Source organism: Hypanus sabinus, chromosome 15 (genome assembly GCF_030144855.1).
Source record: "Hypanus sabinus isolate sHypSab1 chromosome 15, sHypSab1.hap1, whole genome shotgun sequence".
Lineage (NCBI taxonomy): Eukaryota > Metazoa > Chordata > Chondrichthyes > Myliobatiformes > Dasyatidae > Hypanus > Hypanus sabinus.
The window spans coordinates 51271491-51295807 of NC_082720.1; the positions used below are offsets into that span (position 1 = coordinate 51271491).

Consider the following 24317-nt stretch of genomic DNA (forward strand, 5'->3'; position numbering starts at 1 on the left):
TCAGCTGTTTATTCGGGGCACGACTGCGCAAGCGCGTGGACATCAGCCAGTGAGAACAGCAAGAAGAGTTTTGAGAGAGGGGGACAGAGTAGAGTGAGAGGAGAAAGGCTTTGGCTCAACAAGGCTTAGGCGATAATGGGTAGAGGCGAGGTAGGTTGCCTGTGTAAAATTAGAGATAGGAAGCGTGTGTGCTGGGTGTTGGATATTAGAAGTCCTGTTAACTCCCAGGCTCCCGGATGGCCACATCTATGCCAGGTGCATCGAGCTGCAGCTCCTTAGGGACTGAGTTAGGAAACTGGAGATGCAGCCCGATGACAGCCTACCTGGTGGAAGCAACAGTGGCCATACCTCCGGCACAGAGTCTGGCCCTGTGGCTCAGAAGGCTAGGGAAAGGAAGAGGATGGCAGCAGTGATAGGGAACTCTATAGTTAGGGGGTCAGACAGGCAATTCTGTGGACACAGGAAAGAAACATGAATGGTTGGTTTCCTCCCAGGTGCCAGGGTCTGGGACGTTTCCGATGGTGTCCACAATATCCCGAAGAGGGAAGAAAAGTCAGAGGTCGTGGTACATATTGGTACCAACGACATAGGGAGGAGGTCCTGAAAACAGATTACAGGGAGTTAGGAAGGAAGTTGAGAAGCAGGACCTCAAAGGTAGTCATCTCCAGATTATTGCCTGTGCCACGTGACAGTGAGTATAGGAATAGAATGAGGTGGAGGATAAATGTGTGGCTGAGGGATTGGAGCAGGACACAAGGATTCAGATTTCTGGATCATTGGGACCTCTTTTGGGGCAGGTGTGACCTGTACAAAAAGGGCGGGTTGCACTTGAATCCCAGGGGGACTAATATCCTGGCTGGGAGGTTTGCTAACACTATTGGGGAGAGTTTAAACTAGAATGGCTGGGGGGTGGGAACCAAAATGAAGAGATGGAAGAAGAGCCGGTTGGCTCACAAATAGAGAAAGCTTGTAGACAGTGTGAGAAGGAGGATAGGCAGGTGATAGAGAGGGGAAGCGATGATTTGAGATGTGTCTATTTATATGCAAGGAGTGCTGTGCACAATGCAGATGAGCTTAGAACGTGGATCAGTACTTGGAGAGATGATGTGGTGGCCATTACAGAAACTTGGATGGCTCAGGGACAAGGATGGTTACTTCAAGTGCCGGGTTTAAGATGTTTCAAAAAGGTTAGGAAAGGAGGCAAAAGAGCTGGGGGTGTGGCATTGTTGATCAACAGTAGGTGCAGGAGTAGGCCATTCAGCCCTTCTAGCCAGCACCACCATTCACTGTGATCATGGCTGATGATATACAATCAGTACCTCGTTCTTGCCCTCTCCCCATATCCCTTGACCCCGCTATCTATAAGAGCTCTATCTGACTCTCTCTTGAATGCATCCAGAGACTTAGCCTCCACTGCCTTCTGGGGCAGAGCATTCTACATATCCACCACTCTCTGGTTGAAAAAGCTTTTCCGCATCTCTGTTCTAAATGGCCTACCCCTTATTCTTAAACTGTGTCCTCTAGTTCTGTACTCACCCATCAGTGGAAACATGCTTCCTGCCTCCAGCATGTCCAATCCCTTAATAATCTTATCAATCAGATCCCCTCTCATCCTTCTAAATTCCAGTGTATACAAGCTCAGTCGCTCCAATCTTTCAACATATGACAGTCCCACCTTTCCGGGAATTAACCTTGTGAACCTACGCTGCACTCCCTCAATAGCAAGAATGTCCTTCCTCAAATTTGGAGACCAAAACTGCACACACTACTCCAGGTGGGGTCTCACCAGGGCCCTGTACAGCTGCAGAAGGACCTCTTTACTCCTATACTCAATTCCTCTTGTTATAAAGGCCAGTATGCCATTAGCTTTCTTCACTGCCTGCTGTACCTGCATGCTTGCTTTCATTGACTGATGTACAAGAACACCTAGATCTCATTGTACTTCCCCTTTTCCTAATGACTCCATTAGAAAATAGGTGCAGGAGTAGGCCATTCAGCCCTTTGAGCCTGCACCGCCATTCAGTATGATCATGGCTGATCCTCCAAATCAGAACCCTGTACCTGCTTTCTCTCCATTCTCCCTGATCCCTTTAGCCACAAGGGCCATATCTAACTTCCTCTTAAATATAGCCAATGAACCGGCCTCAACTGTTTCCTGTGGCAGAGAATTCCACAGATTCACCACGCTCTGTGTGAAGAAGTTTTTCCTCAACTTGGTCCTAAATGGCTTCCCCTTTATCCTTAAACTGTGACCCCCTCGTTCTGGACTTCCCCAACATCGGAAACAATCTTCGTGCACCTAGCCTGTCCAATCCCTTTAGAATTTTATACGTTTCAATAAGATCCCCCCTCAATCATCTAAATTCCAGTGAGTATCAGCCTAGTCGATCCAGTCTTTCTTCATATGAAAGTCCTGCCATCCCAGGAATCAATCTGGTGAACCTTCTCTGTACTCCCTCTATGGCAAGAATGTCTTTCCTCAGATTAGGGGACCAAAACAGCACACAATATTCTAGGTGCGGTCTCACCAAGGCCTTGTACAACTGCAGTAGAACCTCCCTGCTCCTGTACTCAAATCCTTTTGCTATGAATGCCAACATACCATTTGCCTTTTTCACCGCCTGCTGTACCTACCTGCATGCCCACCTTCAATGACTGATGTACAATGACACCCAGGTCTCGTTGCATCTCCCCTTTTCCTAATCGGCCACTGTTCAGATAATAATCTGTTTTCCTGTTCTTGGAACCAAAGTGGATAACCTCACATTTATCCACATTAAACTGCATCTGCCATGCATTTTCCCACTCACCCAACCTGTCCAAGTCACCCTGCATTCTCATAACATCCTCGTGACATTTCAAACTGCCACCCAGCTTTGTGTCATCAGTAAATTTGCTAATGTTACTTTTAATCCCTTCATCTATATCATTAATGTATATTGTAAACAGCTGCGGTCCCAGCACCGAACCTTGTGGTACCCCACTGGTCACAGCCTGCTATTCCGAAAGTTAATCGCTACTCTTTGTTTCCTGTCAGCCAGCCAATTTTCAATCCATGTCAGTACTCTGCCCCCAATACCATGTGCCCTAATTTTGCCCACTAATCTCCTATGTGGGACTTTATCAAAAGCTTTCTGGAAGTCCAGGTATACTACATCCACTGGCTCTCCCTTGTCCATTTTCATAGTTACATCAGAGCTAGCGTCACGGCTGCAGAAAAGGAGGAAGTCATGGAGGGATTGTCTGTGGAGTCTCTGTGGGTGAAGTTAGGACCAGGAAGGGGTCAATAACTCTACTGGGTGTTTTTTATAGACCACCCAATTGTAACAGGGACATCAAAGAACAGATGGGGAGACAGATTCTGGAAAGGTATAATAATAACAGGTTTGTTGTGATGGAAGATTTTAATTTCCCAAATATTGATTGTCATCTCCCTTGAGCAAAGGTTTATATGGCGTGGAGTTTGTTAGTTGTGTTCAGGAAGGATTCTTGGTACAATATTTAGATAAGCCTACAAGAGGAGAGACTGTACTTGATCTGGTAATTGGAAATGAACCTGGTCAGGTGTCACATCTCTCAGTGGGAGAGCATTTTGGAGATAGTGATCACAATTCTATCTCCTTTACCCATAGCATTGGAGAGGGATAGGAACAGACAAGTTAGGAAAGCATTTATTTGGAGTAAGGGGACATATGAGGCTATTAGGCAGGAACTTGGAAGCATAAATTAGGAACAGATGTTCTTGGGGAAATGTACAGAAGAACTGTGGCAAATGTTCCAGGGAGACTTGCATGGAGTTCTGCATAGGTACATTACAATGAGACAGGGAAAAGATGGTAGGGCACAGGAACCACGGTGTTGTAAATCTAGTCAAGAAGAAAAGAAAAGCTTACCAGCAGTTCAAAAACATTAGGTAATGATAAGAGATCTAGAAGATTATAAGGGGCCATGAGAAGCACTTGGCAGACAGGATTAAGGAGAACCCCAAGGCATTCTACAAGTATGTGAAGAGCCAGAGGATAAGACAAGAGAGAATAGGACTAATCAATTATGACAGTGGAAAAGTGTGTATGGAACCTGAGGAGATAGCAGAGGTACTTAATGAATACTTTGCTTTAGTATTCACTACAGAGAAGGATCTTAGTGATTGTAGGGATGACCTGCAGTGGGCTGAAAAGCTTGAGCATATAGATATTAAGGAAGAGGATGTACTGGAACTTTTGGAAAGCATCAAGTTGGATAAGTCACCGGGACCGAGTGAGATGTACCCCAGGCTACTGTGGGAAGCAAGGGTGGAGATTGCTGAGCTTCTGGTGATGATCTTTGCATCATCAATGGGGATGGGAGAGGTTCTGGAAGATTAGAGGGTTGTGGATGTTGTTCTCTTATTCAGGAAAGGGAGTAGAGATAGCCCAGGAAATTATAGACCATTGAATCTTACTTCAGTGGTTAGCAATTTGATGGAAAAGATCCCGAGAGGCAGGATTTATGAACATTTGGAGACGTATAATATGATTAGGAAAAGTCAGCATAGCTTTGTCAAAGGCAGGTCGTGCCTTATGAACCTGATTGTATTTTTTGAGGATGTGACTAAACATGTTGATGAAGGTGGGGCAGTAGATGTAGTGTATATGGATTTCAGCAAGACATTTAGTAAGGTACCTCATGCAAGGCTTATTGGAAAGTAAGGAGGCATGAGATCCAAGGGGACATTGCTTTGTGGATCTATAATTGGCTTGCCTACAGAAGGCAAAGAGAGGTTGTAGATGGGTTATGTTCTACATGGAGGCTGGTGACCAGTGATGTGCCTCAGGGATCTGTTCTGTGACCCCTACTTTTCATGATTTTTTATAAATGACCTGGATGAGGAAGTGGAGGGTTGGGTTAGTAAATTTACTGGGTTGGAGGTGTTGTGGATAGTGTGGGGGGCTGCCAGAGGTTATAGTGGGACTTTGATAGGATGCAAAACTGTGCTGAAAAATGTCAGACGGAGTCCAGATAAGTGTGAGTTGCTTCATTTTGGTAGGTCAAATAGGATGGCAGAATATCGTATTAATGGTAAGACTCTTGGCAGTGTGGAGAATCAGAGGGATCTTGGGGGTCTGCTGCGCAGGTTGACTCTGTAGTTAAGAAGGCATACAGTGCATTAGCCTTCATCAATCGTGATACTGAGTTTAGTGGCCGAGAGGTAATGTTGCAGCTACAGTATATAAGACGCTGGTTAGACCCCACTTGGAGAACTGTGCTCAGTTTTGATCGCCTCACTACAAGAAGGATGTGGAAACCATAGAAAGGGTGCAGAGGAAATTTACAAGGTTGTTACCTGGTTTAGAGGCATGCCTTATGAGAATAGGTTGAATGAACTCAGCCTTTTCTCCTTGGAGCAATAGAGGATGAGAGGTGACCTGATAGAGGTGTATAAGATGATGAGAGGCATTGATCGTATGGATACTCAGAGGCTTTTTCCCAGGGCTGAAATGTCTAACATGACGGCACAGTTTTAAGGTGCTTTGACGCAGGTATAAAGAAAATGTCACAGGTAAGTTTTTTACTTAGTGGTGTATACGTGGAATGGACTGCTGGCAACGGTGGTGGAGGCGGATACGATAGGGTTGTATATACCTATGGATAGGTATATGGAGCTTAGAAAAATAGCTATAGGTAACCCTAGGTCAGGGGTCGGCAACGTTTACCACTGAAAGAGCCAATATGGACCCATTTCCCACAGAAAAGAAAACACTGGGAGCCACAAAATGAAATAACACTGCATACAATGGGTTTTTTTTTGCCTTTATGCTATGTATAAACAAACTATAATGTGTTGCATTTATGAAATTGATGAACTCCTGCAGAGAAAACGAAATTACATTTCTGCATGCAACAAAAACATATTGAACTCCGAAAAAAAGACGTTGGGTTGAAGGTTACTCCATAGTTAGCCTACCTTGGATCGAAGAATTAAAAGAATGCGCGCACTGGCGGGTGTCAGGCATTGGCAGTTGTGATGTATATTAATAGCGATAAAAAAACACGTTGTAGCGGTGTGGCGCTACACGCAGTGCTAAAATAAAGATTGCAGTCAAAGGTAACTTTATTCGAACTAAACAGCCTTGCTTTAAAGCCTCCCTCAACCCGTCCCCGTGGGCGCGGATGCTCCAAAAGACATGTACTCACAAACCCCCGTAGGCTATCTCCCTTAGCCGGAACGGTGGCTAATTGTGAGCCGGTTCGGATGTGCCAGGAAACAGTGTCTCCACAAAGTTTTCAGATTGTACAAGATCACCATAATCTTCAAATTTCGAATTACATTTCAAAAACTAACAAACCACGGGGAGCCGCATCACAGAGATCAAAGAGCCGCATGTGGCTCCGGAGCCGCAGGTTGCCGACCTCTGCCCTAGGTAAAGTATAAGGTAGGGACATGTGCGGCACAGCTTTGTGGTCCAAAGGGCCTGTATTGTGTTCACTAATTCTAGGACTGTAGTCATATATGTGTTATCAGATTCCAATCTCCTGTCACTTATGTTTCAATCAAACAAAGCAAATCAAGTTTAATTCTCATTTAATCGTACATAGATATAGTCGAATGAAACAGCATTCCTTTGGAGCCAAGGTACAAAATATTTACGGCACATTCAAGATAGCAAGCAACTAAAACTGATGTGGCAGACCTAATGTATCCGAAGTACTTGGAGTCCAGTATAGTTTTGCAATAATAAAAAATACATTTAACAAAGAAAAAACACCTTTGCTTGGCCCCCAAGAGGCTACTGAGTCCAAATGTACTGCCACCTTACTGGAAGTGCAACTGAAGGTTTTCTTTTAAGAATCCCGAATAATCTGATTCTGGTAGCCTATAAATTGATGCCACCCACTCTCCCCCCCCCCCCCACTTAAAAGTCATTTCAAGATTGTTGCTTGGCACATCAATGATTATATAAATTGTGGGTCACTTCAGTGGTGCTAAATGAAAATACTGCGTATGGGGTTGAGACTGGATTCCTGTGGTGCTGGAGCTAGTGTTTTAGAGATTGGTCATTGATATGTGAAGGTGAGAAATTAATTAAGGAATCCCTCTTTATAAGGGTCTGGGGCATCAGCAGAAAAGCTAGAAATTTGACAATTGGACATTGGGACCAGGGTCAATTAGGATTTTGAGTCTTGAACATTTTCAGGGTGGGATCTGTCAGTATTGGTCACAGCCCTGATAAATTGTTGAGTGTGTGAGCAGTTTGAAGGTAAGTTATGGTGCCTACTTATAACCATATAACAATCACAGCATGGAAACAGGCCATCTCGGCCCTCCTAGTCCGTGCCAAACTCTTAATCTCACCTAGTCCCACCTACCCGCACAGCCCATAACCCTCCACTCCTTTCCTGTCCATATACCTATCCAATTTTACCTTAAATGACACAATTGAACTGGCCTCTACTACTTCTACAGGAAGCTCATTCCACACAGCTATCACTCTCTGAGTAAAGAAATACCCCCTCGTGTTTCCCTTAAACTTCTGCCCCCTAACTTTCAAATCATGTCCTCTCATTTGAATCTCCCCTACTCTCAATGGAAACAGCCTATTCACGTCAACTCTATCTATCCCTCTCAAAATTTTAAATACCTCGATCAAATCCCCCCTCAACCTTCTACGCTCCAATGAATTTATGACTTAAGTCGGACAGCCTGGATTAATATTAATAAGCCACTGTTAGAGTCTAATAATGGGTGCTCTTGGAATAACATTGACAAGTTCCCTCAATTTAAATATCACATAATTTTACTTATTGTCTAGAGAACTAGAGGCTTGTTGTAGATTCCTGTTTAAAGTCAGAATGAGAATAAGGTTTAATACCACTGACATATGTCATGAAATCTGCTATTTTGTGACAATAGTACAGTGCAATACATAAAATAGTATAAATTACAAAAGAAATATATATAATTAAAAAAGCAGTGCTAAAAGAGAGCAAGTATAGTGAAGTATTATTCATAGATTCATTGTCCCATGATGACGGAGGGGAGGCAGCTGTTCCTATAATGTATGTGTATCTTTAGGCTCCTGTATCTCCTTTCTGATGGTGGTAGTAATAAGAGAGCATGTCCTGGGTAATTAGTGTCCTTAATGATAGACATAATCTTTTTCAGGAATCAGTTTTTGAAGATTTTTTTAAGATTGAAAATTTTTTACACCTTTGAATGATTTGAACAAGGTTGAAGATTTGTAGAATGATAAAACTACTTTTTAACATGTTCTGCATTGTTTTAACAGGGTTTTCATTTTAGAATGTAGTATTCTCAATTGGTTAGATTTCCAGTAATATTTTCAGTAAAGTAATATTTCATTGACACATCCAATCTGAAAAAGCTTAACTGAAAAAGATTGTTCTATAATATTCTGAAATACAGTTATTAAAATAGATATCTAACTTGTATATAAAATTGTTACATTAGTTGCCTTTAATCTAAGATTCCTATCACAAAATATTATTGAGCCATAAGTTTTCTGTGCATTAAAATACTGTATATCCTGTGCCTAAGCAATGTTTTGATAATGTAGCACACATGGATTCCAGATAAGTGGAAATTAAGTTTGTTTAAATAAATATGTTGAATGGGTTATTAATGATTAGAATTTCTGATTCCATTGTGTTCTCTGAAGGGCAACCGTGATCACCATGCAAGCACTCTCTGAGGAAGACAGAAGGCTGTGGATGGAGGCCATGGATGGTAGAGAACCAGTAAGAATGTCCATCATTATCGTTGTTGAATGAGGTTTAGTATCCTAATCAGTTAATTTTCAAACATATTGGTCCAAATTAAATGACTGCTAGCCATTAGTTGGTAAAAGAGTGACATTTGGAACCAAATCTATGTACTCAAATTTTCAGGGTTTGTTGATCCAGTTTCAAACACTGGATTTCAGGCCTCTTTATGTCCACTTAACAATTTATTTTCCTATTTAGTGTTGTAAGAAAATTTAGCAATTATATCTCTTGGTCAGTTCATCCATGTAAGTTATAAAACTTAAACCCCCATCACCGATCTTTGTAGTGCACCACTTCTGAAATCTTGCCAGCAAGAGAAACACACATTTGTACCTTCTTTTTGATTTTTTTGTTACCTGCACCATGATCTTTCATTGCTTACAATAATTAAGGTGTCTTATCAGTTTCCTTCTGGGAGTCAGTAGGTATAATACATCTAATAGTTCACAATTTTTTTTAGAAGAAGCAAGTTTCTGCTAGATGAGTTATTGACTTGAAGGAAAAGTAAGGCCTTGCAAAGAACTATGGGATCTAATTGTATCTAGTTTGGAGGGGTATGTGGAGTCAGTAGCGCTTCCCTAAGGTTAGGTGTGTGTTTTAAGAAAGAAGGAATTTGGACAGGAGTGAGCACAGAAACCAGCATTAAAATTGGAGGTGGTCAAAACTCAGGTTGATAGTAAGTATTGTTGGTATAGAGAGAGAGAGAGTGTGACAGGAATAAACAGACGATAGATGATGTAAAGTGCTATTCCAAAAAACTGAGAACAAATTATAATAGACCCCTGTTATATTTTATCACTATTGGGTAGATTAATATTTGAGGAGAATGCTTTCAGTGAAATGCAGTCTGCAGTTCAAATACTGTCCTCCAAGTGACAGCAATGCTCCAGTATGTAATCTTATTCCAGTCTTATACAAAGTGATCACACTTATTTGTTAAGCATAGAGAGAGCAGTGGAAGATTTGCACATGCTAAATGGGAAGTAGTTCATCGTTTTAATACACATGTGAATTTTCATTATCATAGTAAAAATTCAAAAATTGCAGAGAATAGTCATCAAAAATAAAATCAAATGATCAAATGACTTGAATTCATTAGTAAGACCAGAAACGACAATTGATTACTGATAGTTTGGCTGCTTTAATAGGGTCTAAATGCCTGTGAAAGGCTCAGCAAAATTGCAGATGAAATGAGTGACTTTGTATGTTCATTTACAGAAAGGCTACTGCACATCAGAATTAAAAGCACAAATTGCATTGGGCTCTTCATTATAATCATGACATTCATGAATATTATTTGCAATTTTGTGCAGTTTATGCAATGCAAACTTAATTAGCTTAACTTGTTCTGTATAAATATTAAAAAGAGAAGCAATAAACATTGTGTCTAGAAATCATGCAGCTTAATAGTTTCATGTGTATTTAAGACCAAAAAATATTAGTTCATCAAATGCACGTGTCTGAAACAGGCTCTAAAAGCTTCACATTTGTATTTGGTATGTTTTCTTGTTTGAAGCCCTTGCAAGAAAATTTACTTTGACCTGGGGCAATAGACCTGGTTGGTTTTGAAGACTTGGTCATTATTTCCCAACCCCTTCCATCTGTATAAATGAGGGCTGCTGCAACATAAGCAACACTTTGATCTGATGGTGCTTCTTTGGATAGAACCTGTTACTCTGCATTTTACAAACTTAATGGGTTAAAGATGTCTCATGCCTTAGCATTCAGGTGCAGCCTTGTGTTTTCTCTGCAGCCTAATTTCTATTCCTCTGCCTCTGTTTGCTTTTGCATCAAAGCGTTATATTGATTTTACTAGATTATTTAATCCAAACTTTTTTTTTTCATTTTCCTCTACTTTAAAACTAGTCTTTCATTCAACAATAACCATTTTCAAAAAGAAATGAAAAGGTGATCAAGTCTCAGTGACTCATGCTGCCTTGTGACATTTAATTTGGTACATAATGTTCTCTACCAGCATACTGCCAATGAAACTAAGTGGATGTACTAATGAAAGAAAGAACCAGATATGTTTCTTAAGTGTCAATCTAGAGATTTCAGGTAATGCTGAATTCGATGGTTTTCTTGAACATCTCTTTTTGCATGTTTGGTGGGAATGAGAAGTATTCCATGAAGGCAGTCTGCAAATTTACCAGTATCTATGAAACAAATGCTGTAAAATATGTATTATAATCATCCAACCAGATTAAATTATTTCAAAGATTTTGAGGTGCTTATTTAATTATTGTGGGTTTGTTTGTAACAGTTTAAGGCTCTTGAACCAATGTTTGATTTAAATAAGGTTTTCTTTAACCTTTATGAGAAAAGTACTATATTTTCAGCAAGAGTAAAAATAAAAAAGAACAGAAGATGACTGTTTCCTCCATGTTATAAAATTTCATTTTCCATATTTTTTCTGTTAGGTTTTGTGCAGTATTTTTTATTTGAGTTTGTTTACTCAATACAAAAAATACTATTGTTTTGTTGAATTGATTTTTATAATAACATTATGACATTCTAATATAAAACCACAAATATTAAAGGCAGCATGTAATTGTTAAAGATATTCAAATATGGACAGGTAGCTATCTCAGTAAGGTTGAAGGAACTTAAATGCAAGTATAATCCAATTATAGCAATTGAGTTCATTTGTCTGACAACTGAAAACTCATCTTTTTTGTTGGACTTTAAGTCTCAGTGCACCAAGGAATTGATTCTATGTACAAAAATGTTTGCAATTATAGCTTACTTCATTGAGTAAATCAATTCAACTGTTTCAATCAATGCCAGTTTCTTGGACTATGAAAGTAAATAATTGTTATAAAGCTATTGTGCTTTGTTAGCATTTATTTCCAGTGGAATTAACATTTTCTTTATTTCTCTGTTTTTTCTCTGTTCTCTGTTTTTTTGCTGTGAGTAAGGGAGAGGGAATATAAAAGATCAATAGCGTGTGTGTGAAAAGGCAGGGAGATTAATTTTCAGCTACCTGTTAGAAGGTTGAAGGAGCCAGTTTAATAATTATGGTCAAAACAGATGACAATGGGAGATTTAAAATACAAGGAAAATTAAATATGAATTGCCAAACAACTGAGTAGATTGAAAATAATAAAAGCATTTTTAAGTTAATTGCATCAAGTTATCTTGTGCATTTTCAAGTATTTGGAGTCTCATATTGAGTGTTCTGGACTTCACAGTATTTTTTGGTTCTCAATTACCATAAGTTTCTTTCTGTTCATGAACAGTTTATGTTTGAATATTTTACCCAATAAATTAATGTTTTTTTTTATAGGTATACAATTTGAATAAGGACAATCCAATAAGTGAAGGTGGTAAGTATTTACTGTTGATTATTTCCAGTTCAAACATACAGTCTTTCAAAGTTCTTTTCTAATGCTTATTTACATAAATAGAATGGATTGTGTTAAACTTGATTTGAAAATTTATCAGGTGTTGACCAGTGAAAGCTAATTTTTTCCCCGTGGAATTTCTTGTGTCTACCCAATTTGCTTATTTATTTTGTATATCTATATCTGAAATAACCTCACACTTCACATTAAATCCTTGGAATTCAGTGTGCCTCCCTAATTGAATCTTCCATGTGGTTACTCATGAATATGCAAATTAGGAGTAGGAATAGGCCAGTCAGCCAGTTAAACCTCTTCTATCCTTTAATAAGTTCATGGCCAATCTCACATTCCTTTCTACTCATGGTAACCTTTTGTGACATTAATTTTCAACCATCTAATTTTGTAAATAAAAAGGTCTGCATCCTTTGTCCTTTGTGAAAGACTCATAACCAGCCAAGAGGGAGAAAAGTTCAAGACCCCGTGAATGTTATATGTTTAAATCAAGTTGCCTCTTGATCTAAACGTCTAAAATCTAATAGATAGAAACCAAAGCTGTCCAAGCTTTCCTCATAAGACAGGTTTTAGTCTACTAAGCTTTCTCTGACTGCTTCCAGAATTAAGGACACCTATACTGTACAAACGTTTGTACATGGTCCTTCATATGTAATCTTTCCTTTGCTGTGTAGAACTGAAACATAACCTTATTCTCTTATGTTTCATTTCTCTAATAATAAACAACAATATCTTGTTAGCTTAATACCTGTTTACTAGCCTTTTGTAAATCATGCAACGGGACAGAGATCCTTCTACACTTTCTAGCTCTGCAATCTCTTGTCATTTTGATAATTCACTTCATTTCTATGTCTTTTTCCTGCCAAAATGCACAGTGTCACATTTTCTCACTCCATTCTCCATTCCCAGATCTTTGGGCATACAGTTCAGGTATCTACATCCTTTGTGGCCCCCTTATGTCTTTTTCAAAACTTACTTTCCTTCCCATCTTCATGTCATCAGCAAATTTGGGAAAGAATGTTTAATACCTTTATCTGAATCATTAATATAAGTTATAAAGTAGAAGCTCAATCTCTGATCCCTGTAATAAACTACTTGTTTTATCTTACTGGTTAAAACAGAGACTCATTTATGTCTGTTAACAGCCATCTTCTTTCCATGCCAACATGTTACCTTCTAAGCAATGAGGTTTTACTTTGTGAAATGCAGCAACATATCAAATACCTTCTGAAAATCTAAATTTAATACATGCTCTGCTTCTCCATAACCCACACTGGATATTCTGTCTTTAAAAAAAAATAAATAATAAGCAATACACACAAAATGCTGATGGAATGCAGCAGGCGTTCAAATCTCTTACTATCTTTTCTTTTAGTTAGCCCTGACGAAAGGTCTCAGCCTGAAACGTCGACTGTGCTTCTTACTATAGATGCTGCCTGGCCTGCTGCATTCCACCAGCATTTTGTGTGTGTTGCTTGAATTTCCAGCATCTGCAGATTTCCTCGTGTTTGCCCAATAAATAATAATATGATTTCCTTTTTGCAAAACAATATTGGCTTTACCTGATTATCTTGAAAGATTTTCTTAGTGGCCTTATGGTAATAGTTTTAGTAATAGCTTCTAACATTTTCCCATGACAAATGTTCATTTTACTCACATGTAATTTTCTTTTTTAAGACTTGCACGTGCTACTTCCCAGCCTGATCAAAACTCTTAATAGTGTTTTGAAAAATTTAGACCAATGGATCAGCTTTCTTTCTAACTACATTCTTTCAAGATCATTGGATGAAGATGTAATCAAACAGCATTTCTAATTTATTCACTACCATTTCTCTAGTAATTGTGATTTACCTGAGTTCCTCTCTCCTTTCTAATTTCTATTTGCAACTACTTCTAGGATCTTTCTTTATCTTCTATAGAGAGCACAGTTGCAAAATTTAATTCATTTGCTATTTTTTGCTTTCCATTACATATTCCTTACTTTGTTCATAGCTCACTTTGTTAATAACTTTTCAAAAATAACTTGAGAAACTGTGTTTTCATATTTCTGACCAGCCTTCTTCTCTAGCTCTGTTTCTTTTTTTTAACCTTTTAGATGGTCTTCATTTGGCTTTGTATTCTGTCCAGTCTTTTGACTTGACATCTCCGTGCAATTACATGATTTTCTATTAAGTTTAATATAATTTAACTTTTTTTAAGTTAAATTCTGATGGCAGATGCTCACCATTGAATTTTTCTTTCTTTTCTGAATACTAACTACTCCATGTATTCTGCAAGATCCCCTTAAAGGCCATAGTATCTTTGAGAATTAATTCTCTTAATTTACCTGTTCACTTTGCTAGCACTCAGTTAAGTAAATGTACATTAAAATCCTCCATCATCACCACATCTTTCTGATAAAATCCCATTATTTCTTTCATATTACTATCCAGTTATCTAGTTTCTATTAAGCGACCTGGATAGTACCCTCAGCAAATAACTTGTTGCTTTCATTATTTCTTTCTTCTTTGACCAGTTTTTTTGTTCTTTGTTCATCTTTTCCTTTGCTCCAAAACTGCCCCTAATTAACATAACTATTCTTCATCTTTTCTAATCTTCTTGTCCCTCTAAAATATCATACATCCTTCAATGCTCAGGTCCCAGTTTGTGTTATTCCATAGCCATGTATCTCTGAAGGCTGTCAGATCATTTTTATTTGTTTTTGTTTTCAATCTGATCACCTGCTTTGCTGCAATTTCAAATGTTACACACATTCAGATATAGAGCTTGTAGTTTGTACTTCTATTATTTTTTCTAATCTCTAACCTTATAGACTCACTCTTGTCACTGGTCCCAGCACAATACAAGTGTGGTAAGTCTTGATACTGGTGCATCTTCCTCATGCACTGGAACACAATTAGCATGTCAGCTTCTTGACCATCCATTCATTTCATTTTCAACCTGTGCCAATGGGTCATGAAATAAGTTCCAACATTTCACTGAGGCATTTTCAATACTAGGGAAAGGTAAAAGGGTACAATTAATGTATTCAGTCTTTCTTGTGTATTGTAGCAATCGTGATTATAAGAATTTTATAATTCTGATCCTTATTCTGCATAGCCATATAGCAGACAAAACATGTCGTTTAGTCCACTGAGTCTGCACCAGCCATTAAGCATCCATTATTACTATCCGATTTTATTCTCCCCATATACATCATATTCTCAGAATCTACTACTTGCGGCAGTGGACAGTGACCAATTAACTTTCTACTCCACTCATCATTGGGATATTGAAGGAAACATCAAAATCTATGGATTTGAAGTGTTCAGGAGGGCCGTGATCACTGTTTCCTGGTAAACAATATGCTTGATGCCAAGTTTTGATTTTGACCTTCAAGTGCTTTTTGGTTTCCTCAGACATCCAAAGATTGTTCTGGTGATCTGGTGGTAGTAGTGAACTTAATCATTGCTGAGATGTAGCTTCTGAAATCCTTATTGTGTATCCTTATTTTTGGGGTTTTGCAGAAGACTTTTGTCTTCTAAATATTTATGTAAGGCTGATACTTTTTCAATTTCATTTGAACAGTTTCCTACTTATTCTTTCAAAGTTCAAAGTACATTTATTATCAAAGTTTGTATATTGTGTCCAACTTTCCAATTTGTCTTTTTGCAGTTGGGCACAAAACAAAGAAACACTATAGAATCCATTTAAAAAATAATACAATAAATATCATCAAACACTCAATGAATGAAAAATAAATCAAATCATGCAAACAATGAAAAAGTAAACAATGATCAAACAGAACATAAATCACGTAGACCCCAAAAGTGAGTCCACAGCCGCAGAGCAAATTCAGCACTAAAGCAAGTGCTGAAGGTTGTAGGCCACAAATAGTATCTTCTACATGGTGGTGTGCTGGGGCAATGGTATCAGTAAACTGATTACAAAAGCTAGCTCTGTTATCTCTCATCCATGCCAGGTATTTACCATTCCCTCCGACCTTCAGCTCTCTTAGGCAGAGCGCTCTGTCCTCAGTAAGGGCCTCAGCTTTGTCTCCCTTCGCCCACACCTCAGTGAGTTCCACGTAAGTCATGGCGCGGAACTCTTCTTCCGCCGGCTCCGTCTCCGAGCTTACTTCTTTGACAAGGACTCTCCTACCCCTACCGATGACCCCTTCTCCTGTCTTCAACCCTCCTCCTCTTTATGGACATCCTGCTCTGGTCTTCTGCCTGCACTGGATCTCTTTATTGCTAATTGCCGATGGGACATCAACCGTCTTGACTTCACCGCACCCTGTTCCAATTCCAACCTAACTCCTTCCGAATGCTCTGCTCTCCGCTCCCTTCACACCAATCCCAACCTCACTATAAAACCTGCTGATAAGGGGGGAACTGTTGGTGTCTGGCGTACTGACCTCTACCTGGCCGAGGCACAGCGACAACTCTCTGATGCCTCCTCTTATTTACCCCTTGATCATGACCCCACTAAGGAGCACCAGGCCATTGTCTCCTATACCATCACCAACCTTATCAGCTCTGGGGATCTCCCATCCACTGCCACCAACCTCATAGTTCCCACACCCCGCACTTCCCGTTTCTACCTCCTACGCAAGATCCACAAACCTGCCTGTCCAGGTAGACCTATTGTCTCAGCTTGCTCCTGCCCCACTGAACTCATTTCTGCATACCTTGACACTGTCTTATCCCCTCTTGTTCAATCTCTTCCCACCTATGTTCGTGACACTTCTCACGCTTTGAATTTTTTCAATGATTTTAAGTTCCCTGGCCCCCATCGCGTTATTTTCACCATGGATGTCCAGTCCCTATATACCTCCATCCCCCACCCAGACGGTCTCGAAGCTCTTCGCTTCTTTTTGGATTCCAGACCTAACCAATTCCCCTCTATCACCACTCTCCTCTGTCTAGCGGAATTAGTTCTTACTCTTAATAATTTCTCCTTTGGCTCCTCCCACTTCCTCCAAAGCAAGGGTGTAGCTATGGGCACCTGTATGGGTCCCAGTTATGCCTGCCTTTTTGTTGGCTTTGTGGAACAGTCCATGTTCCAAGTCTAAACCGGTATCCATCCCCCTCTTTTCCTTCGCTACATTGACGACAGCATTGGCGCTGCCTCCTGCATGCATGCTGAGCTCGTCGACTTCATTAACTTTGCCTCCAACTTTCATCCTGCCCTCAAATTTACCTTATCCATTTCCGACACCTCCCTCCCCTTTCTTGATCTTTCTGTCTCCATCTCTGGAGATGGCTTATCTACTGATATCTACTATAAGCCTACAGACTCTGACAGCTACCTGAACTATTCCTCTTCCCACCCTGTCTCTTGCAAAAATGCTATTCCCTTCTCACAATTCCTCCGTCTCCGCCGCATCTGCTCTCAGGATGAGGCTTTTCATTCCAGGACGAAGGAGATGTCTTCCTTTTTTTAAACAAAGGGGCTTCCCTTCTTCCACCATCAACTCTGCTCTCAAACGCATTTCTCCCATTTCCCGCACATCTGCCCTCACCCCATCCACCTGCCACCCCACTCAAGATAGAGTTCCCCTTGTCCTCACCTACCACCCCACCAGCCTCCGGGTCCAACGTATGATTCTCCATAATTTCCACCACCTCCAATGGGATCCCACTACCAAGCACATCTTTCCCTCTCCACCCCCCCCGCTTTCCGCAGAGATCGCTCCCTATGCAACTCCCTTGTCCATTCATCCCCCCCATCCCTTCCCATTGATCTCCCTCCTGGCACTTATTCTTGTAAGCGAAACAAGTGCTACACCTGCTCTTACACTTCCTCCCTCACCACCATTCAGGGCCCCAGGCAGTCCTTCCAGGTGAGGCGACACTTCACCTGTGAGTCGGCTGGTGTGGTATACTGCGTCCGGTGCTCCCATGTGGCCTTTTATATATTGGTGAGACCCGACGCAGACTGGGAGACCATTTCACTGAACACCTACGCTCGGTCCGCCAGAGAAAGCAGGATCTCCCAGTGGCCACACATTTTAATTTCACGTCCCATTCCCATTCTGATATGTCTATCCATGGCCTCTTCTACTGTCAAGATGAATCCAAACTCAGTTTGGTGGAACAACACCTTATATACTGGCTGGGTAGCCTCCAACCAGATGGCATGAACATTGACTTCTCTAACTTCCGTTAATGCCCCTCCTCCCCTTCTCACCCCATCCCTGACATATTTAGTTGTTTGCCTGTTCTTCATCTCCCTCTGGTGCTTTTACCCTCCCCCACTTCTTTCTCCCGAGGCCTCCCATCCCATGATCTTTTCCCTTCTCCAGCTCTGTATCACTTTCGCGAATCACCTTTCCAGCTCTTGGCTTCATCCCACCTCCTCCGGTCTTCTCCTATTATTTCGCATTTCCCCCTCCCTCCCCCCCCATTACTTTCAAATCTCTTATCATCTCTCCTTTCAGTTAGTCCTAACGAAGGGTCTCGGCCTGAAACGTTGACAGTGCTTCTCCTTATAGATGCTGCCTGGCCTGCTGTGTTCCACCAGCATTTTGTGTGTGTTGTTTGAATTTCCAGCATCTGCAGGTTTCCTCGTGTTTGCTCTGTTATAGGAGTCAAACTGCACATACTGGAGGCTGTGGTAAAGCAAAGGACCTTCAGGAAAGCCCTGGCAATTCTGGGCAATGTTTCTCACCCCCTGCATGGCACTATGGCTGAACAGAGGAGCAGTTTCCATTATAGACTACTTCAAAGAGTGCTATGTGAGGTTATTCTTACCCTTGGCCTTCAGGCTCTGTAGTGAGTCAACCTATTGCTGGAGATGTGATATTGTAACCTTTGACTTGTCTGCCTGTTTATTTCTTCCACCAAAGTGCACGACTATTCACTTTCCAACATTGTATTTCATTTGTAACCACTTTGCCCATTCCCCTAAACTGTATAAGTCTCTGCAGGCTCTTTGTTTCCTCAACACTATCCGCTCCTCCATCTATCTTTGTATCTTCGGCAAATTTAGCCACAGGTCCTGAAATCCCATAGTCCAAATTATTGACATACATTGTGAAAAGCAGCATTCCCAACACCGACCCACTGGTAACCGGCAGCCAGCCAGAATAAGATCCCTTTATTCCCACTCTGTTTTCTGCTGATTAGCCAATGCTGCACCCACGTTAGTAAGTACCCTGTAATTCCATAGGCTCTTACCTTGCTAAACAGCTTCATGTGCAGCACTTTGTCAAGGGCCTTCTGAAAATCCAAGTACACCACATCTACTTTGTCTACCCTGCTTGTAATTTCCTCAAAAAATTGCAGTAGGTTAGTCAGGCAGGATTTTCCTTTCAGGAAACCATGCTGGCTTTAGCCTATCTTGTCATATGCCTCCAGGTATTCCGTAATCTTATCCCTAACAATCGATTCCAACAACTTCTCAACCACTGATATCAGGCTAATAGATCTATAGTTTCCTTTAGACAATAGACAGTAGGTGCAGGAGTAGGCCATTTGGCCCTTCTAGCCAGCACCGCCATTCACTGTAATCATGGCTGATCATACGCATCCAGAGACTTGGCCTCCACTGCCTTCTGGGGCAGGGCATTCCACATATCCACCACTCTCTGGCTGAAAAGATTTTTCCGCATCTCTGTTCTAAATGGCCTACCTTTATTCTTAAACTGTGGCCTCTAGTTCTGCACTCACCCATCAACGGGAACATGCTTCCTGCCTCCAGCATGTCCAATCCCTTAATAATCTTATTTATTTCAATCAGATCCTCTCTCATCCTTCTAAATTTCAGTGTATACAGGCCCAGTAGCTCCAATCTTTCAACATATGACAGTCCCGCCATTCCGGGAATTAACCTTGTGAACCTACGCTGCACTCCCTCAATAGCAAGAATGTCCTTCCTCAAATTTGGAGACCAAAACTACATACAATACTCCAGGTGGGGTCTCACCAGGGCCCTGTACAGCTGCAGAAGGACCTCTTTACTCCTATACTCAATTCCTCTTGTTATAAAGGCCAGCATGCCATTAGCTTTCTTCACTGCCTGCTGTACCTGCCTGCTTGCTTTCATTGACAGATGTACAAGAACACCTAGATCTGGTTGTACTTCCCCTTTTCCTAACTTGACTTCATTTAGATAGTAATCTGCCTTCCTGTTCTTACCACCAAAGTGGATAACCTCATATTTATCCACATTAAACTGCATCTGCCATACATTTGCCCACTCACCTAGCCTGTCCAAGTCACCCTGCATTCTCATAACATCTTCCTGACATTTCTCACTGCCACCTAGCTTTGAGTCATCGGCAAATTTGCTAATGTTACTTTTAATCCCTTCATCTAAATCATTAATGTATATTGTAAACAGCTGCGGTCCCAGCACTGAACCTTGCGGTACCCCACTGGTCACTGCCTGCCATTCCAAAAAGGACCTGTTAATCGCTACTCTTTGTTTCCTGTCAGCTAACCAATTTTCAATCCATGTCAGTACTCTGCCCCCAATGCCATGTACTCTAATTTTGCCCACTAATCTCCTATGTGGGACCTTATCAAAAGCTTTCTGAAAGTTCAGGTGCATTACATCCACTGGCTCTCCCTTGTCCATTTTCATAGTTACGTCCTCAAAAAACTCCAGAAGATTAGTCAAGCATGATTTCCCCTTCGTAAATGCATGCTGACTCAGACTGATCCTTCTACTGCGATCCAAATGTGTCGTAATTTCCTCTTTTATAATTGACTCCAGCATCTTTCCCACCACTGACGTCAGGCTGCTTTCTGCTGCATCCCGCCCTTCTTAAATAGCGTAGTAACATTTGTAATTTTTCAGTCATCCAGTACAGTGCCAGAATCTATTGATTCTTGAAAGATCATTTTTAATGCCTTCACAATCTCTCCAGCTACTTCCTTCAGAATCTGAGGGTGCATTCCATCAGGTCCAGGAGATCCACCCTCAGACCATTAAGCTTCTTGTGCACCTTCTCAGTCTTAATTTTCAGTGCACATACATCACTTCCCTGATACTCTTGAATGTCCGGTACACTACAGATGTCTTCCACTGTGAAAACTGATGCAAAAATATGCATTGAGTTCCTCTGCCATATCCGCGTCTCTCATTACAATATCTCCAGCATCATTTTCTATTGGTCCTATATTTACTCACAACTCCCTTTTTGCCTTTATATACAGTACTTAAAAAAAGCTTTTTTTTATATTAGTTACCAGCTTCCTTTCATAATTCATCTTTTCCTTCCTAATGACCTTCTTAGTTTCCCTATGCAAGTTTTTAAAAACTTCCCAATCCTCTATCTTGCTACTACCTTTGGCTTCCTTGTATGCCCTCTCTTTTGCTTTTACTTTGGCTTTGACTTCACTTGTCAGCCACGGTTGCGTCCTTCCATTTGAAAATTTCTTCTTTGGAATATATCTGTCTTGCACTTCCCTCATTTTTTTTTTTAACAGGAACTGCAGCCATTGCTGTTCTGCTGTCCTTCCTGCTGGTGTCCCTTTCCAGTCAACTTTGGCCAGTTCCCCTCTCATGCCATTGTAATTTTCTTTATTCTCCTGAAATACCAACACATTGGAATTTCGAAGTGAACTCGATCATATTGCGATCACTGTTCCCAAAGGATTCCTTAACCTGAAGCTCTCTTATCACCTTCGGATCATTGCACAACACCTAATCCAGCACAGTTGATCCCCTAGTGGGCTCAACAACAAACTGTTCTAAAAAGCCATTCCTCTCTCTCTTGAGGTCCAATACTGGCTTGGTTTTCCCAATCCACTTTCATGTTAAAATCCCCAGTGATTATCATGACATTGCTCTTTTGACACACCTTTTCTATCTCCTACTGTAATTTGTAATCCACATCCTGGCTGCTGTTTGGAGGCCTGTATACAACTGTCATTAGGGTCCTTTTACCCTTGGCATTTCTTAACTCAACCCATAGAGACTCTATACCTTCCAATCCTATGTCATCCCTTTCTAATGATTTAATATTATTTCTTATACACAGGGCCACACCACCCCTTCTGCCTACTAACTTATCTTTCTGAATATCCTTGGACATTCAACTCCCAATGGCAGCCATCCTTTAGCCAATTTTCTGAGTTGGCCACAACATCAAACTTGCCAATCTCTAGCTGAATTTCAAGGTCATCCATTTTATTTGTTATGCTGCGAGCATTCAAGTACAACACTTTCAGTCCAGTATTTGTTGCTTTCTGTTTTCATTGTGCCATGCCTCTGTTGCCCTGTAACTCATCCCACTGACTGTGCTTTCTATCATCTCTGTTGTATGCTATCTTTGATTTATTTCTATTTTCCCCTTCCTCAGCCCTATCACTCTGGTTCCCATCCTCCTGTCAAATTAGTTTAAACCCTTCCTCACAGCTCTAGTAAACCTGCCTGCTAGGATATTGAACCTCATTGGGTTCAGGTGTAACCCATCCTTTTTGTACAGGTTGTACCTCCCCAGAAGAGCGCCCCAATGATCCAGGAATCCGAAGCCCTGCCCCAAACACCAGTCTCTTAGCCATGCATTAATATGCCTAATCATGTTATTCTTGTATTCGTTAGCACATGGCACAGGGAGCAATCCCAAGATTACTAACTTTTCAGCTTCCTACCCAACTCCCTGAATTCTCTCTTCAGGACCTCCTCCCTTTTTCTACCTATGTGATTGGTACCAACATGTACCAAGACTTCTGGCTGTTCACCCTCTCCCTTGAGAATGCTCTGCACCTGATCCAAGACATCCCATACCTTGGCACCTGGGAGGCAATACACTATGTGGGTATCTCTATCAGGCTGACAGAACCTCCTGTCTGTTCCCCTCACTATGAAATCCCCTATGACTACTGCATTCCTCATCATCTTCTCTCCCTTCTGCACCATGGAATGAGGGCCAATGCCAGATACCGGATTGTTGTGGTCATCCTCTGTCAGGTCACCACCCCGCCCAACAGCATCCAAAACAAGATAACGATTACTGAAGGAGATGGCCATAGGTGTTCTCTCTACTATCTATCCCTTCCTTGACAGTCACCCAATTATCTAATTCCTACAGCCTCGGGGTGACTAACTCCTTGTAGCTCCTATGTATCTCCTGCTCACTTTCCCTGATAAGCTGTAGCTCATCAAGCCACAGCTCCAGATCCCTAATACTGTCTCTTAGGAGCTGCATCTTGGTGCACCTGGCACAGATGTGGCCATCTGGGAGACTGGAAGATCCCCAAGATATCCACATCTGACACCCAGAGCAAAGTACTAACCCTACAAACATGCTCTTTATTCCTCTAAATGAAAGAAAAAAACATGAGTCCACTCACTTATTTAGGTTGCCGCAGCCTGAATGAGACAAAGCCCTACCACTCTGCTTCAGATCACTCCATCGATGACTGCTCCGCTAGGTAGTGTCTCCTTTTATGCCTGAACCTTCCTGCTATCTAACTCACGACTGGTGCTCTAGTTATAGCTACTGATAAGTCATGTACTGTACAATGGACAAACACTCTTGAAGCTCCCTTTTTAAATAACTGCCACCGACCCTCTTGGTAAGGCTCTGTTGATGCCGCTGATAGGCCATGTATTATCAATAAGACAGAAGAGCTGATTGTGGAGTTCAGGAAGGGTAAGACAAAGGAACATATACCAATCCTCATAGAGGGGTCAGAAGTGGAGAGAGTGAGCAGTTTCATGTTCCTGGGTGTCAAGATCTCTAAGGATCTAACCTGCTCCCAACATATCGATGCAGTTATAAAGAAGGCAAGACAGCAACTATACTTCATTAGGAGTTTGAAGAGATTTGGTATGTCAACAAATACACTCAAAAACTTATATAGTTGTACCATGGAGAGCATTCTGACAGGCTATATCACTGTCTGATAGTGGAGGTGGGGGGCTACTGCACAGGACCGAAAGAAGCTGCAGAGGGTTGTAAATATAGTCAGCTCCATCTTGGGTACTAACCTAGAAAGTACCCAGGACATCTTTAGGGAGCGTTGTCTCAGAAAGACAGTGTCCATTATTGAAGACTTCCAGCACCCAGGGCATGCCCTATTCACTCTGTTACCATTAGGTAGGAGGTACAGAAGCCTGAAGGCACATTCAGCAATTCAAGAATAGCTTCTTCCCCTCTGCCATCCGATTCCTAAATGGACATTGAACCTTTGAATATTACCTCACTTTTTTAATATATATATTATTTCTGTTTTTGCACAGTTTTTAATCTATTCAATATAT

At 41.1% G+C, this 24317-nt stretch overlaps 1 protein-coding gene across 1 annotated transcript in view; it reads left to right on the plus strand.

Moving 5' to 3' along the window:
* Nucleotides 1–24317, plus strand: part of LOC132405519 (rho GTPase-activating protein 26-like) — a 177321-nt gene that overhangs the window by 68559 nt on the left and 84445 nt on the right. The window contains exons 11-12 of the mRNA XM_059990394.1: nucleotides 8658–8736; nucleotides 12050–12089. Of these exons, the coding sequence (XP_059846377.1) occupies nucleotides 8658–8736; nucleotides 12050–12089 (119 nt within the window). The remainder of the gene's footprint in view (nucleotides 1–8657; nucleotides 8737–12049; nucleotides 12090–24317) is intronic.